Below are 18,035 nucleotides of genomic sequence, written 5' to 3' on the forward strand. Positions count from 1 at the left end.
ACCATAAACGTGCACTGAGTATGTGCCACAACTTCGTTTAAGGTTTGATTGGGTTTGATACGGTCACTCAACATCTGCTAATGACCTTCTTTCCCATCAGGACAATCGTATATGTCTGGTGGATTATATGGTGTCGTACTACCTGCGAAACATGGACGAGGTACGGCTCTCCATGATTTTATTCGTATTTTTCACTAAAATGTGAACCTGGAGAACAAAACCAGTCATAGGGTCAGTTTTTCCCAAATTGAGATTTGAAAGCTGAATAAATAAGCTTTCCATTGATGTATGGTTTGTTGGACAATATTTGGCTGAGATACAACTATTTGAAAATCTGGAATCTGAGGGAGCAAAAAAATCTAAATATTGAGAAAATCACCTTTAAAGTTCTTAGCAATGCATATTACTAATCAAAAATGTTTGCGGTAGATAATTTACTAAATATCTTCATGGAACATGATCTTAATATCCTAATGATTTTTGACATAAAAGAAAAATTTATAATTTTGATCCATACAATGTATTGTTGGCTATTGCTACAAATATAGCTGTGCTGCTTATGACTGCTTCTGTGCTGCAGGGTCACGTATGAATTTTTTTTCTTTTATTGTATTTGACTGCATTCATGATTGCTTTTCTGACCCCACTAGTGGATATTTCTTCTTGTTTTAATCAAAAACCTACTTCATTTTGATCAGTTTCTCATAAAACAAGACTTCATATCTTCGTATCTTTTCATGTCATCGTTTTGCATCTTAAGTAAATGTATCTTCATCTAAGAATGATAGAACGAGACAGAGTTACAAGCAGAGAGTTTCTCTTTCTTTATTTTCTTTCTTTCTGACAGATTAGCCATGTTTCCATCCAAAGTTACGAATTGAATTTATGCACAAAATTTGAATATCGCATAAAACATTTGCGAATAAAGCACCGTTTCCATCCAGCGAGTTGAAGAGAACAAAATCGTCACTTACTGATTAACTTTAAATTTATAAAATATACTTTTTATTTTATTTATTTTTTGAGGAGTATCAATTTTTCATCTTTTTTTTTTACAGTAAGCCTCTTTTGTGCAGCACTTTGTTTGACAAAAAATTTAAGGAGTTGTTCAAATTTCATTTGATTACATAGACATGAAAATTAAATTACATTGTTAGTTTAATACATTTTATTAACACCATTTTTGGCAATACATTTTTATTAAATCAAAATACAGAATGCAGAAAAATTAAAACAGAATTTCTGAGAAAAAAAAAAGAAATTTCATAGGTCAGTGTTATTTTTTAAAATTGTAATAAATTATTAAATTGTTAAAGTTTTATGAATTTAATTGATTATACGTCCTTTTGATTGTTACATAAATAAAAGAGAATAAAAAATAAAAATACATAGGGCCATAATATTGAGATCTCTGACTGAATTCAGTTGATTGTACATCCTTTTCGATTATTAAAATTGAATTAAATCATTAAAATGGATTCCAGAAAAATGTAAACTGAAAACATGGAATCTGGGAGAAAATTGAACAGAATTTGGGAACAAAATAAAAGAGATTTCATAGGGCCGTAATATGGCTTTAAACTTTTAATAAATTGTTATTAAATTGTATGGATTATATTGGATGGAAACATTGTGTTGCTATTGTGTTGTTGTTGTGATTTCAGAACGCAGGAACAGAGAAGAGCGTTTTCCCGCTGCCCGAACCTCAGGATCTCTTCCACGCTGCTCAGGTCAAGTTTGAAGATCTCGCAAAAGACCTTCGCAAGTTAAAGAAGGAGCTGACAGGTATGAATCTCATCCGTTTGTCTGTGGTGTTGTGCTTATTTAATGCTGAAGTTGGACAGGACGACAGCATCTCACATTGCAAAAGAATAGCAGGCGTTCAGAAACCTCCAGACACTTCTGCTTTATTTAATATCATTTGATTTTTACACGATGACCATAAAATGAGAAAGATGTTAATAGCAAGCTTCGTCCCAGTGAATCTTTTGAATCTGTTTAGTAAACTGATTCACAGAATGATAAAGTATCTCTTCTCAGGTTACTTTGTCAATATGTGGCACAAAATGAGTCACTGAATCATTCGTTCAAACCATTCATTAAAAAAATACAGAGTTGACTGGAACAAGAGCTTCATTCCAGTGACTCTTTTGAATCTATTCACTAAACAGAAGTTGTTCAGATTGATTCACGGATTGGTTCAGTGACCTCTTGTGTTACTTTGTCAATATGTGGCAAAGTGAGTCACTTAATCATTCTTTCAAACGATTCAGAGTCAACTGGAACAAGAGCTTCATTCCAGTGACTCTTTTGAATCTATTCACTAAACAGAAGTTGTTCAGATTGATTCACGGATTGGTTCAGTGACTCCTCTTGTGTTACTTTGTCAATATGTGGCGCAAAGTGAGTCACTTAATCATTCTTTCAAACGATTCAGAGTCAACTGGAACAAGAGCTTCATTCCAGTGATTCTTTTGAATCTATTCACTAAACAGAGTTGTTCAGATTGATTCACGGATTGGTTCAGTGACTCCTCTTGTGTTACTTTGTCAATATGTGGCGCAAAGTGAGTCACTTAATCATTCGTTCAAACGATTCAGAGTCAACTGGAACAAGAGCTTCATTCCAGTGACTCTTTTGAATCTATTCACTAAACAGAGTTGTTCAGATTGATTCACGGATTGGTTCAGTGACCTCTTGTGTTACTTTGTCAATATGTGGCGCAAAGTGAGTCACTTAATCATTCGTTCAAACGATTCAGAGTCAACTGGAACAAGAGCTTCATTCCAGTGACTCTTTTGAATCTATTCACTAAACAGAGTTGTTCAGATTGATTCACGGATTGGTTCAGTGACCTCTTGTGTTACTTTGTCAATATGTGGCGCAAAGTGAGTCACTAATCATTCGTTCAAACGATTCAGAGTCAACTGGAACAAGAGCTTCATTCCAGTGACTCTTTTGAATCTATTCACTAAACAGAGTTGTTCAGATTGATTCACGGATTGGTTCAGTGACTCCTCTTGTGTTACTTTGTCAATATGTGGCGCAAAGTGAGTCACTTAATCATTCGTTCAAACGATTCAGAGTCAACTGGAACAAGAGCTTCATTCCAGTGACTCTTTTGAATCTATTCACTAAACAGAGTTGTTCAGATTGATTCACGGATTGGTTCAGTGACTCCTCTTGTGTTACTTTGTCAATATGTGGCGCAAAGTGAGTCACTTAATCATTCGTTCAAACGATTCAGAGTCAACTGGAACAAGAGCTTCATTCCAGTGACTCTTTTGAATCTATTCACTAAACAGAGTTGTTCAGATTGATTCACGGATTGGTTCAGTGACTCTCTTGTGTTACTTTGTCAATATGTGGCGCAAAGTGAGTCACTTAATCATTCGTTCAAACGATTCAGAGTCAACTGGAACAAGAGCTTCATTCCAGTGACTCTTTTGAATCTATTCACTAAACAGAGTTGTTCAGATTGATTCACGGATTGGTTCAGTGACTCCTCTTGTGTTACTTTGTCAATATGTGGCGCAAAGTGAGTCACTTAATCATTCGTTCAAACGATTCAGAGTCAACTGGAACAAGAGCTTCATTCCAGTGACTCTTTTGAATCTATTCACTAAACAGAGTTGTTCAGATTGATTCACGGATTGGTTCAGTGACTCCTCTTGTGTTACTTTGTCAATATGTGGCGCAAAGTGAGTCACTTAATCATTCGTTCAAACGATTCAGAGTCAACTGGAACAAGAGCTTCATTCCAGTGACTCTTTTGAATCTATTCACTAAACAGAGTTGTTCAGATTGATTCACGGATTGGTTCAGTGACTCCTCTTGTGTTACTTTGTCAATATGTGGCGCAAAGTGAGTCACTTAATCATTCGTTCAAACGATTCAGAGTCAACTGGAACAAGAGCTTCATTCCAGTGACTCTTTTGAATCTATTCACTAAACAGAGTTGTTCAGATTGATTCACGGATTGGTTCAGTGACTCCTCTTGTGTTACTTTGTCAATATGTGGCGCAAAGTGAGTCACTTAATCATTCGTTCAAACGATTCAGAGTCAACTGGAACAAGAGCTTCATTCCAGTGACTCTTTTGAATCTATTCACTAAACAGAGTTGTTCAGATTGATTCACGGATTGGTTCAGTGACTCCTCTTGTGTTACTTTGTCAATATGTGGCGCAAAGTGAGTCACTTAATCATTCGTTCAAACGATTCATTAAAAAAATACGTCTTTGACCCGAGTTTCACCCAAAAGACCACTAAAAATTCCAAAAACTTTGCAAATGTTTTAAGACCATCAAAACAGTCCTTTTTCAGGTTTTTACAATTACTATTTAAAAAATACAATTACTAATTTGTGTTCAGGTCATTTTTGAACCCGGATGTGTATGGAGCACCATTAGGTGTCAAAAATAGTTTTTGTAAAATTATCTTTAAAGTTATATTAGTGTCAAAAAAACTTTTGTAAATTTATATTCGACTTTTCCCCATATCTCACACACTTTTGGGACTGAATTTTGTTGATGAACATGAATATGAACATCCGCTGACCAAAAACTGATCACTTTTTCAAAAAAATGAATTTATTTTGTTTGAAAAAAATTTAAGAGTAATATTTATGTTGTTTTGATGTTTTGTTAGAAATAAATACGTAGGTTTCATAAATTTGGATTGTTTTTGAGCAATTATGAGTTATAAATACAAAGGATTTTAATTTAATCCATTCATTCCAATGGTGTTAATACTGATAATTCTCAGATTATATGTTCTTATAAATTTCATTCAGTGATATATTCAAATAAAATTTGAATAAATAAAAATAATATAAATAATAATATAAATAAATAAAAATAGATATTAAATATTTATAAATAAATATAAGATAAAAATACTTTATGTATAGGCCTACATATTTTATCACATTCACTCATTAATGAAAAGTTGCTGATGAGATACATTATGTTTCGTTTATTAGATAATTTTGGGTCAAATGGACTGGGAATGTGAAAATAGTCAGCTGATTTTGAATGCATCATGAGGGTTAATAAATGTTTTCAAGGGTTAATAAATTGTCATAAATGTTTCCTCCACAAAGCAAAACAATAAGAAAGAGCGAACTGATCATGTTCATCACACCGTCTGTCAATTAACATGCAGTTAAAAGCCATTTCTTTTCATTTTACACTGGAAAAAGCGCTTTTACCGTAGCCTGTGTTCCGCTGTGCTCCAGGCCACCGCAGGGGTCAAAGGTCACGCCCCCCCCAGCCCCCGGTGTCTGCAATTATTTAAATCAGCCAATAATATGGCATATGAAAGCAATTAGATATGCTCTCTCCTCATTCCCCTCCATTTGAGAATCGCTGTTAAAAACTCTGATCCTCAGTGACCCGAGGGAAAATACAAACCGGCTACAAAACCACGGCCGCCCCACCTCGAGCTGTCTGTCACTCATTTATTAGCACGCAAACGCAAGACAATAAATACAGAATAAGGGCCTCGCATTTGATCCACACCACAACAAAAAAGCCTTAAACGCCAGTCCTCGGGCGCTGGCTCCAGATCGCACCTACGACGGCAGCAGACAGGGATAAATATTTATGCCGTGCCATCATAAAGAGCTGCAAGTGTTCCTAATTATTCCTGCAAAGTCACACCGAGAGTTTCTGGGTGAGATTGGAGGTCTGTGCATCTGAGGTACATGTGTAGAGACCTTTGATGCTGAATGATGGATTTACTTCTGAGACGATCCGTGAATCTGCAAAATCAAACGCTTTACTGACATGAATAAAAATCGCAAGGATTTCAATGACATGATGTAACATCATCCAGGAGACTCTCAAACTCTCAGATGTTTATTCATTTCATGAGAAATAAAAACATTTTTATTTAATTAGGTTAGAGCTGTGTAATTATTATGAATCGTTAATAGCTCAGATCAGATCAAATGTTCATATTGTAGGGTCATATGATTTCCACGATGCAGAAAACTCTGAAATAACAGAAATACATTACTATTGTGCAGTAGAATGTACTACTCAATAATAATAATAATAATACAGTTTTGTAAAATTATTTTTAAAATATTTAAGAAAATTTAAAAGAAAAATATCACACAATTTTTCTTCCTTTTTATATATATATGTACAGCATATATATATATATATATATATATATATATATATATATATTTAGAAACCTCTTTTGTGCAGCACTTTGTTTGACAAAAAAATTAAATGAGTTTCATTTGATTACACTGACAATAGATTGAATGAAATTGTTAGTAATATACATTCGGTTAACAGTGCTTTTGGTAATAAATTTGTGGTAAATCATAAAATCAGAAAAATTAAATAAATGAAAGAAAAAAAAATTAATTTTTAATTTAAAATATATATATTTATTTTAAATTATTCAATTGTTAACGTTTTAGGATGTTAATTGATTATACAAAATTGATTTATTGATTATTAAATTGAATTAAACCATTAAAATGAATTTAAAAATAGAACTAAAAACTGAATTTGGGTGAGAGAAAAAGAAAATAAAACTTCATAGGGCCCTAATATTGGGATCTTAAAATTTTTACTAGATTAATAAAGTGTTAAAAGGTTTATTTATTTATTTTTAAGTTTTAACTTATTTCAATTAATTATACATACTTTTTGATGATTAAAATTAAGCCATTCAAATTGATTCCAGAAAAAAATTAAGTTGAAAACACCAAATTTGGGAAAAATAAAACAGATTTCATAGGGCCCTAATACTGAGATCACTGACATTAAAAATGTCATTTAAAAGTTTTATGAATTCAGTTGATTGTACATCCTTTTCGATTATTAAAATTGAATCAAACCATTAAAATGGTTTCTAGAAGAAAAAAAAAGAATTTGGGAAAGAATAAAACACTGAAAAAAATTATTCACTGAATTTACTAATTTATTTTTTAACGTAAGTGGTTGCAATCAATTTATTTTAGCTACATTTAAAGAAACAAATTTAGTTGATTAACTTTCAACATGTTTTTTATTTTATTTTTTTTTAAATGTAGCTAAAATAAATTGTTTGCAACCACTTCCCTTAAAATAATTTAGTATCGTTTTTTTTTTTTTGCAGAATATGAGAAAAAATAAAACAAATTTCATAGGGCCCTAATATCGAGATCTCTGACTTTATTGGCAATTTGAGACATCTCTTTAAATTCTAGAGGAGACACATTTGAGTCTAATTTTTCTCGGAAGAATCTTCTTGGAAACGTTTCAAATTCATTTAAATCCAGATACTGGCGTGTAGGAGAAATAACTGATGGACACGAGCCGTTCTCAGAGACGGTGGGTGACATCTCGTGTGTGTTTGAGGGTTAGTGTTCGCTGATGTTACACCCGCGGTGTGTGACACGGCCCGGCGGAGGGGTCGCGACACGGGGTCAGTCTCAGGGGCCGCTTACACGTCTGAACCCTGAGAGCAGAGCGAGACGGAGACGCCCTGAGACAACCTGACTGCCCCGCTGCCCTCCGCACCGCTCTCTTCAACTTTTACCAGAAATCCGATCTCTATTCCAGCTCCTTTGCTCTCGTCAGGGTTAGAAGGGTTTCATGCTGCTGCTGATGGAGCTACTTCTGTGCTCTTAAAGTCACCTTACTGTACCATTGTTTTTAAAGTCTCTTCTGCTCACTGAATATATTCACACAGAAAACAGCTGTTTTAAATTGTAATAATATTTCACTGTTTTTACTCTATTTTTTTAATCAAATAAATGCAGCCTTGAGCAGAAGAAACTTCTATCAAAAACTTTTGATTAGTAGTGTATATCATAATTAATTCAGATAAATGCATCGATCAGATGCACCTTACACTCTTAAAAATAAAGGTGCTTCACGATGCCATAGAAGAACCTTTTTTGGTTCCACAAAGAACCATCTCTTTCTTACCTTTTTATAATTTGAAGAACCCTCTTTCACCACAAAAAACCTTCTGTGAAACAGAAACCGTTCTTCAGATGTTAAAGATCTAGACAAAAAGGTTCTTCTATGGCATCGTGAAGCACCTTTATTTTTAAGAGTGTAGCTTGAATTCTAACAATATTTTTCTACAATATTTTCTGTATAGAGCGTACACACTCAAGATAAAGAAGCGTCTAAAAGCTGAAGTAAGGTTAATAGCGCAGACAAACTAAAGTGTCAGTGTGTCTCTGCATTAATCACAGCCGGAGAAGAACATGAACCCGTCTGTTCTGTCTGCTGTCTCGGGTCAGACGCTGCTCTTTTGATTAAGCCGCTGTCGGGGCGTGTAATTTCCCTGGGAAGCGCGACCGCAATTCCGAAAACAAAACCACACTAACCGTTTCATGCTCGGAGAACACGGGAATATCCAGGCAACTTTGGGCAAAATAATGAAAACACAAAAGAGACAAAAAAACTTCAGAGACGGAAAGCACAGCTGTTTTTCTTACATTTTAATGACAAGAGACAAACATCATCGCATGAGTAATGGCTATCAAAGAATAACAGCTCTGGACTGGCCGTTATTGAGCGTTTCCAGATGAGCGTTTCTCTCAGTCGTGTCTCTTCACAGACGGAAGGATCTGTATGTGTTTGTGCTGCATTTGCATCTCATTTACTCACATTTCTGGGTTCCCAACAACACAGCGTCAGTCTGTGAATGTTTGAAAATCGTACTTTGAGCCTGGAGGATTCCATAATCTAGAAGCTCCAGCGCTGGGTACAAAGATACTGTTGTTGTGAGTTTTTTTTAAACGATCAAAATGTCCAGTTTTTAATGTATTAGGAACGTTAGAGGAACATTCCATCCTGTCATTTTGAAAACATTAAATCTGAATGTGCTCTTAACATTTAAAACACCGGTTTGTTAACTTTAAAGAATGTTTCTTCTTGGTAATGTGAACGTTACACGAACATTCCATTTCGTCATTTTGAATATTATGTTTAAAACGCCCATTTTTTAAGGAATGTTGGTTCTTGGTTACGCGAACGTTAAAGGAACATTCCATTTTGTAATTTTTAAAACATTATTACAATGTTACATTTAAATGTTCTCTCAACTTACCATTTCTTGTGTTTAACGAATGTTGTTTCTTGGTTTCGTCAACGTTAGAGTAACATTCCATTCTGTCATTTTGAAAACATTATGAAAACGTTACATTTGAATGTTCCCTCAATATTTAAACACCTGTTTTTTACATTTAAAGAACATTTCTTCTTGGTAACGTTTCATCAAAATTTCCCTTTTTTAATGCATTAGAACGTTTCTCGTAGTTATTTGAATGTTTGAGAATGTAACATTTGAATGTTCTTTTTATGTTTAAAGAATGTTGTTTCTTGGTTATGCAAACGTTAGAGGAACATTCCATTCGATCGTTTTGAAATTGTTATGAAAACATTATTTCTGAATGAAATATTTTCTTAATTTTTTTTAATGTTAAAAAATGTCCAGAACATTTCTTCTTGGATATGTGAACATTAGAGTAACATTCCATTCTATCATTTTGAAAACATTACGAGAATGTTACATTTGAATGTTCTCTCAACATTTAAAACATCCTTTTTTAATGTTTAAAGAATTTTTTATTTTTTATTTGTTGTGGTCATGTCAACATTAGAGGAACATTCCATTCTATAATTTTGTAACCATTATGAAAACTTCTTTTCATACAACAATCTTTCTGAATGTTTTTTAAACTTTCAAAACATCCAGTTTTTTTAAAACATTAACATTTTGTCTTATTTATGTGAACGTTAGAGGAATATTCCATTCTGTTATTCTGTTAGCTGATCCTAAAGGATTTTTTAAGAATAATAATCAAATCACATTTCCCCCCCAAGATTTAGTTCATCGATTATGTTTAATAATTCAAGAATATTGCTCATTTTCTCATAACATTTATGAAAAACATCATTGGATGTTCCATGAACATTATAGTCAAATGTTTTTCTGATAACATTACAAAAACATTGAACAAACATTAATGACATGTTTTGAAAACATTGTTCTAAGAATGTTTCCTCTCAACATTACAAGAATGTATGTCAGATGTGAATAATGCTGTAAAAAGGTTTGATAAACATTATTTGGAGGATGTTTTGTCCTAACATTTACATAACCTTTAATAAGAGCGTAAGTGTCGCATCAATGGAGCTCATATGCCACGAGTGGAGACAATAGAGGCATTCCTCGCATCCTCCACTGCTACCAATGATGAAAGAGCGAATTAACCAAAACCATGCTTGTACACGCATACAAACTCCGTCTCACAGGGCTTTAGACGTCATGTTTTGGAAAGTCTTTCAGGAGACAAGACGTTTGTCTGGCGAGCCGGCCAGGAGTTATTTATATAGCATGCAGTGGATCATTTCCATCGGAGCAAAGCCGAAGAATTTCAGTAGATAATCCACAATTATATACAACCTCAGAGCTCTGTCAGAGCCGTATAAATCCCCGCTGTTACCCATTGAGATAAATCAGCTCGTGGTTTTACAGGTTAGTTGTTTAAAACGATGGAAGACTGAAAACTGGAACTGAAGCTCAGTATTCAGTCTAGATTCATTAGGTATGTCATGAGTGATGCTGTGATCCCACTGTAGATGCACTGTTTATATTCAGTGTAGTATTATTTATTGATTGTTTTTTATTTTTTTAAAGCGTTACATCATAACCTGATGTCATCAATTTCATCATTTGGTTCCCTTTGTCTCTCCTTTAAGTAGCCATTTGTCAATATTTATATGTAAAATAACTTGTTTTCATGAAGTCTGAACTTAAACACTTGATTTTGTGCATCAGATGCTGATTGGAAGAAGGTGGATTTGAAAGCATTCTTATAAGAAAGGGGTGGAGTTTAAGAGGATTAACATTTTTGTTACTTAAAAACAAAATAAACGTTAACTGACATTAAATATATTATTTTAGATAGCTCAGTTTAATTTAGCTTGAACTGCTAAGATAGCTAAAACTAGACAAGCTATAACTAATAAATAAAAACTATATAGGCATATTAAATTGGCAACAAAATTACTAAAAGTTTAATTTTAAAGTGAAGACAGAAAATATGATTCAAGATATTAACAAAAAGAAATGATCGATTATGTAAAACAACACTGATATATGCAAATCAATTATTTTTATTTTAATTTTAAAAACTACAAAAATACAACAAAACCACTCAAACTTTAACTAGTGAAAACAGAAAATATAAAAATTAAATCTAATTCAACATATTAACAAAATAAAATTAGTCGTACAAATTATCACCGACATATGCAAATTAATTAAAAAACTATAACTACCTGTGTATATATATATATATATATATATATATATATATATATATATATTATTATTTATTTATTTTTTTTTTTTTTTAAATGACAAAAATATAACAAAATTACTAAAGTGAGAACAGAAAATATTAAAAATTTAATTAATTTAAAATATTAACCAAAATATATAATAATATATCAGTGATTCTAAAATAACCCTGACAAATGTACAGTTGAATTGTTCACAGTAAGATTGATAAAATGCATTTAGAAAATAGATTTGATAAAACTCTATAATCGGCATGAATGCAATCCCAGGGATTTATTGGTGAGGATTGAGGAATGGTTTAATTTGATTTGTAATGAAAAACCAATAAAAAAAAAAAAACATTTTTTTTTTAAATACAGGTAATTATTATTATTTATTTTTGTCCTAGAGTTAAGTAAAGATATGATGTAAAGATAAATCATAGATGAACTTTCAGATTTTTATTCCTGAGAACAAATCAATTGCGTTTTTGTAAAAGTATGAGGTTTATATAAAAACAAAGCTTTATAAAAATCTATATTACAGCAATGATAAACACATGCAGGTATTTACTAGATTCATTAATGCTAAACATATCCATACACACACGCCGCGTGTACATGTTTGGAGGGCAGAGAACGGCGCTGCTGAGTGATTTCTGTGAGTTTGTGTGAACGCAGTTGTTTGGCAGCACAACAAAGACTCTGTGAAGCACAAACAACACAAACGAGCAGCGGGTCAACCTCCATCCACATCTGTGCTGCTTCAGAGATCAGTCGTGTCGTCACATGACATTTACAGCTCAGCTGATTGGCTCCAAGATGCGAAGCATGCACTTAGATGATGAGGATGATGATGTCGTATCAGACAGATATCAAGCTCACCGTCATCATAATGAGCTGCATACTCTCAAATCATTAGGAAACTCATAAACGAGTCTCATGTTTGACACCAGAAGAGCCGGTCCGGAAATCAAAAGCATTCTTGCTCTGGTTCCGTTGAATTCGCTCCAAATGCGGCTTTGATGCTCATCTGTTTGAGATGAGATTCACACACCTCTTCCTCATGTTTCTCGTTGAACTCGTTTATGGATGTGCTAGTAACGTGATACTCAGAACTCACCTGCGCTTCATTAATTCACCGCTTTACTGCTTCATTCAGCAGTCCATCGGTTCCTAATATCACACCATTCCTGCAGAATGTAGTTCGTGCATGCGGTGCGTTACAGGAATGTTGTGTGTGCTTAAAAACTCTGTCAGATATATAATGCAATGCACCTGACCTGAAATAAATGAACTGCATGTGACAGATCAGCTGCTCTATTTCCAGTCATTTTGATCAGATATTTTATACGAAGTTGAATTAAAACGAGACACCTTGCATTAAAGGAATAGTTCACCCAAAAATGAAAATGTTCTGTAAATGTGTTCATCCTCAGCATCACCAGAGATCAGGATGAGTGTGTTTCTTCATCAGGTTTGTAGAAATGTGTCTCTGCATCAGTGTCTCAGCAATGGATGCTCTGCAGTGAATGGGTGCCGTCAGAATGAGAGTCTGATAAAAACATCACAATAATCCACAGCACTCCAGTCCATCAGTTAACATCTGGAGAAGACAAAAGATTTAGTTTAGAGCTGTTTTGTTGGTGAGACAGTGATGATAACTGGATGTGACTGGTATCAGATGTGATGTCTGATGTGTGTATTGTTTTAGTAGGCCGTATGCAGTAAATAATCGGTCAGTATTTCTGATTCTTCACGTGTTTGTCCTGCAGCGTGTGTGAAGGAGGTTGAGCAGGTGTGTGAAAACTCCTCTGAGGAACATCTACAACCCTTCAAGGACAAGATGGAGACCTTCGTCAGCACCGGTGAGTCTCAAAGACATCAGCATCTGCATCATAACGCATCACAAGTAACGCAAGTTACATAATCAGAACATTTTTTTCACGTAACTAGTAAACTAATGCATTACTTTTTAATTTAGAAGGAAATATCTGAGTTGCTTTTTCAAATAAGTAACACCAGTTACTGTGTTTCTCATGTATTGACTGATAGCTCTGGTCTTGCCATGTTGAGAGAAATCATGAGTTTGTGCAGAGCGTTGTGTGTGAACATGAGAACATCTAGACTACATTCATTTCACTTTTGTTGTGAAAGGACTTTTACGTTTGTTAAAGAAGAACTTTTTGATATTAAAAACAAACAAGCAAGCCCTGCCCAGATTTAAAAAGTAACTCAAAAGTAATGTAACGCATTATTTTCCCTAAAAAGTAACTAAGTAACGTAATTAGTTACTTTTTTTTATGGAGTAACGCAATATTGTAATGCATTACTTTTAAAAGTAACTTTCACCAACACTGTTTGTTCGTTCATTCATTCGTTCGTTCGTTCGTTCGTTCGTTCATTCATTCTCTGTTCACCTTCTGTTTTATAAGAATCTCATGAAAACATCTCATATTTCACTCCAAAATCGAAAGAAAGAATTAAGTATATTATTATATTTTCCATAAAAATGAAGCCTATCCTTCGGACCATTAGGACTTTTTGTACATTTGCATGTCAATTAAGCACATTCATATTACTGTAACGTGTCACAGTAATAACACTTTTTATTTTTAATGGAAATTCTCACTAGATGCTCATTTCCTTAATGCAACCATTTACTACCGATTACTTTAAATCAGCATATATTAAAGACAATGCTGCACTTTATATTTTGTCTTTTAAGAACAGGGCTTTTCAATCCTTTAAAAACCACAGACCCATGAATATGATCATCCTCATGGAAAGGACACCATCATAAAATGTATTGTATAAATCCCTTGTATAAAGACCCAACTGATGAAAAATTTCTATTACAAATTTCTATTATTTGGAAAACTGTTTTAATCAAGTTGCATTATTCTATTCTACTCTATTGTACATGTAATATTGATATATTTACTTTTCATTTTAATCTTATCATCTTATCATATAATTATTTATTTTATATTTACTTCATATTTATTCTTATTTAATAATTATTTAATAACTAATCATTCATCTTAACTTAATAACTTATCTTATTTTAATCCTAATTATTTATTTGTATAAATGTTTAATTATTTCCAAATTTATTTATTTTAATATTATTATATATTTATTTATGTATTTATTTATGTATTTATTTTATATTTACTTATTTATTTTATATTTATTCTTATTTAATAACTAATCATTCATCTTAACTTAATAATTTATCTTATTTTAATCCTAATTATTTATTTGTATAAATGTTTAATTATTTCCAAATTTATTTATTTTAATATTATTATATATTTATTTACTTATTTTAATCTAATTTATTATTAAATTAATAATATTTATTTATTTTATATTTACTTATTTATTTTATATTTATTCTTATTTAATAATTATTTAATAACTAATCATTCATCTTAACTTAATAACTTATCTTATTTTAATCCTAATTATTTATTTTATATAAATGTTTAATTATTTCCAAATTTATTTATTTTAATATTATTATATATTTATTTATGTATTTATTTTAATCTAATTTATTATTAGATTAATAATATTTATTTATTTTATATTTACTTATTTATTTTATATTTATTCTTATTTAATAACTAATCATTCATCTTAACTTAATAATTTATCTTATTTTAATCCTAATTATTTATTTTATATAAATGTTTAATTATTTCCAAATTTATTTATTTTAATATTATTATATATTTATTTAATTATTTTAATCTAATTTATTATTAAATTAATAATATTTATTTATTCATTTATATGTTTTTGTTATTCACTAATTATTTTTCAATAATTATTTAGCAAGTAATAATTTATCTTAAACTTTTGTTATTATTATTATTATTTATTTATATATATATATTTTCACACTGTTTTTCCCAGACTTTTCCATGGACCCTGTACTACTCCCTTGTGGCCCCCTAAATGAGATATCATTATTTATTTTGTATTATATAGATATTTTTACCGTTCTTTTCTAGTGTTTGATTGGATCTGGTGTGGAGTTATTATTCTAGAGCTCTCTGTGATCATTGATTCTTCTGATTATCAGCTATTATCAGACCGTGAGAAAGCGCGTCGATCGCCGTGTTTAATGTCATTATACGTGTGGTTTTTATCGGTGCGACGTGTTGCTTCATAATGAAGCCGAATCTGAGGTCGGCGGCCGCTCAGAGCTGCGAGTCGCTTTTAAAGGCTGGATTTATTGTCCCGCTCAGCGTGCAGGTCCCATAACTTTCTAGTTAGCCACTACTGGTTTCATGTTTACAGACGGAGCTGAGGAGAAAATTCACACATCGCGCTCGACACGCACAAACAGCAGAGGGAGACCGCAGGCGCCAGTCCACCCCTGCTGAGACCAACGCCACTGGTCACACACACACACACACACACAGCGCTGTTCACACTCGCCCCCGCCGGAGACCCCCAACACTCGCCTTTGAACAGTTTTGGGCGACTTCCCCCTCTTAAATCTAGGAGTGGGAAAGGTCCCCCATCACAGTAAAAAAAAAAAAGGGATGAATCTGGAAAATGCAATAAATCTGAGATCATAGGCGCGCTCTGGCCTGAGATAAATTCTTGCACCTCGGCCGGGCCGCCGCACACATCTGCCTTGCATTTAGACACTTTTACATGGAGCAGCTCCACGGGAGCCACTCGAGATCCGACACACACACACACACACGTCGACACAAACACACCCCGCGAGAGGAAAACACATCAACACGAGCGCTTTAACGTCTCTGTTGTTTCTGGGGAGCTTCTGTTTCTCCTCAGATAAAAAAGAGTCACATTTGCAATGAAAGAGATCTCGGCAGTGTCTCCAAATGTGCTCGGATTCGTTCAATATGAACTTCAATCATCTGGAAAAGAACAATATAAAGACAATTTTGAGCAACAGACTTAAATCAGAATCACGAAACCTCTCACAAACCGGTCCAGATCACGTACCGCCTCTAAATAACAAGTATTGTACATATATGTTTTATTTCAGTGTGAAATAGATTATTTAGGTCCGCAAGGGAGTGCTAGGAAAAGTTTGGAGAAAATAAATGTAGAAATAAATAATAAAAATAAGATTACAATAAATTATTAATTATATTATAATAATAATTATTTAAAAAACATAAAGAATAAAGTCTGAATGATTCTAAATAAATTGTAAATCTAAATATATAAATATTATTAATCTAATAATAAATGACATTAAGTTAATAAACAAACAAACAAATTAATAGTAGTAATAATAATAATAATAAAGTTTAAAAAAATTATACAAATTAATAAATAGATGAATAAATAGATTAGAATTAAAAAGTAAAAAAAAAAGTAATACATTTGGATCTGTTTTTGTTTAAGGAGAAATATTTGAGTTCATATTATTTGTGATGTTAGACTTTATGTATCTTGGCACATCTGAGCACAGTTTGAGTGTTATTTTAATATCAATTATGTATTTTTTAATAGTTTTTGTAACTATTTTGAATGTTTTTGTTTTAGTAATGTTGTGTGTTTATAATTTTTATTATATTAATATTTTATTTTTTTTAGTTTATTCTTAGTACTTCAAATTAAGAAATGAGAAATGCTTCCAAATAGCTGAAACGGAATAAGTTTAAATGATCTGTAATATTTTATTCTATCTCAGTTATTGTTTATTGTGTTTCAAGTAACAGCATGGTGTTTATGGTTAACTTCAGGTTATTGGATTCATTTTCTCAGCAGAAACATGATGAGAAGCAGGAGCAAGAGTCTCATTGAGAAGTTGTGATGGTCTGATGTTCTCAGTTGTTGTGGTGTTTTTATTCGCAGCTCAATCGGAGTACGAGACTGAAGACGAGCGTCTGCAGGCGGCACAGAAGAGGTAAGAAGATGATGAGACGGATCTGAGACGGGTGTGAGATAATAACTCTGTAGCTGTCTGCACCAATTACTGTCACCTGATAAGACAGCATCAAGACTAATGTGATCTAATCAGAGCACGATTTGCGAAGCGCTCTAGCTTTGCATAAAAAACAGATATTTCTCCATTTTTAATTAGACTGAAGTATTTGGTGACACGTCACAATAAGGTGCTATTTGTTAACAATTAGTTAATGCATTAGCTAAAATGAACTAACAATTTGAACTAATGAACTAATGCATTTACTACTGTTAACAAATAGCACCTTATTGTAAAGTGTTACCAATTATTTCTTTGATATTTTTCAGTATTGAATGAAATGTACTTGTTTTAATGTTTCTGAAAGACATCTCTTCTGGTCGCCAAAGCTGCATTTATTTAATCAAAAATACAGTAAAAATTGTGAAATATTATTAGAATTTAAAATATCTGTTTGCTACGTGAATATGTGTTAAACTGTAATTTATTCCTGTGATCAAAGCTGTATTTTCAGCATCATTACTCCAGTCTTCAATGTCACATGATCCTTCAGAAATATTCTAATATATAAACATTTCTGATTATTATCAATGTTGTAAACAGTTGTGCTGCGCAATATTTTAGTGGAAACAGTCATGCATTTTATTTTTAAGGATTCACAGATGAACAGAAAGTTCAAAAGAACAGCATTTATTTGAAATTGAAATATTTTGTAACATTATAAATGTCACTTTTGATCGATTTAGTGTGTATTAATCTTACCGACTTCAAACTCTTGAGCGCTTGTGCATTTATTAACGACATC

At 32.4% G+C, this 18,035-nt stretch overlaps 1 protein-coding gene across 2 annotated transcripts in view; it reads left to right on the forward strand.

Annotated features, from left to right (window-relative positions):
• LOC131523431 (formin-1) overlaps positions 1 to 18,035 on the forward strand; it is an 83,459-nt gene that overhangs the window by 56,599 nt on the left and 8,825 nt on the right. For both annotated transcript variants that reach the window (XM_058749813.1, XM_058749812.1), the window contains exons 12-15: positions 101 to 160; positions 1,665 to 1,785; positions 13,083 to 13,175; positions 17,161 to 17,212. In XM_058749813.1, the coding sequence (XP_058605796.1) occupies positions 101 to 160; positions 1,665 to 1,785; positions 13,083 to 13,175; positions 17,161 to 17,212 (326 nt within the window). The remainder of the gene's footprint in view (positions 1 to 100; positions 161 to 1,664; positions 1,786 to 13,082; positions 13,176 to 17,160; positions 17,213 to 18,035) is intronic.

The sequence above is a fragment of the Onychostoma macrolepis genome, chromosome 17 (assembly GCF_012432095.1).
Source record: "Onychostoma macrolepis isolate SWU-2019 chromosome 17, ASM1243209v1, whole genome shotgun sequence".
Lineage (NCBI taxonomy): Eukaryota > Metazoa > Chordata > Actinopteri > Cypriniformes > Cyprinidae > Onychostoma > Onychostoma macrolepis.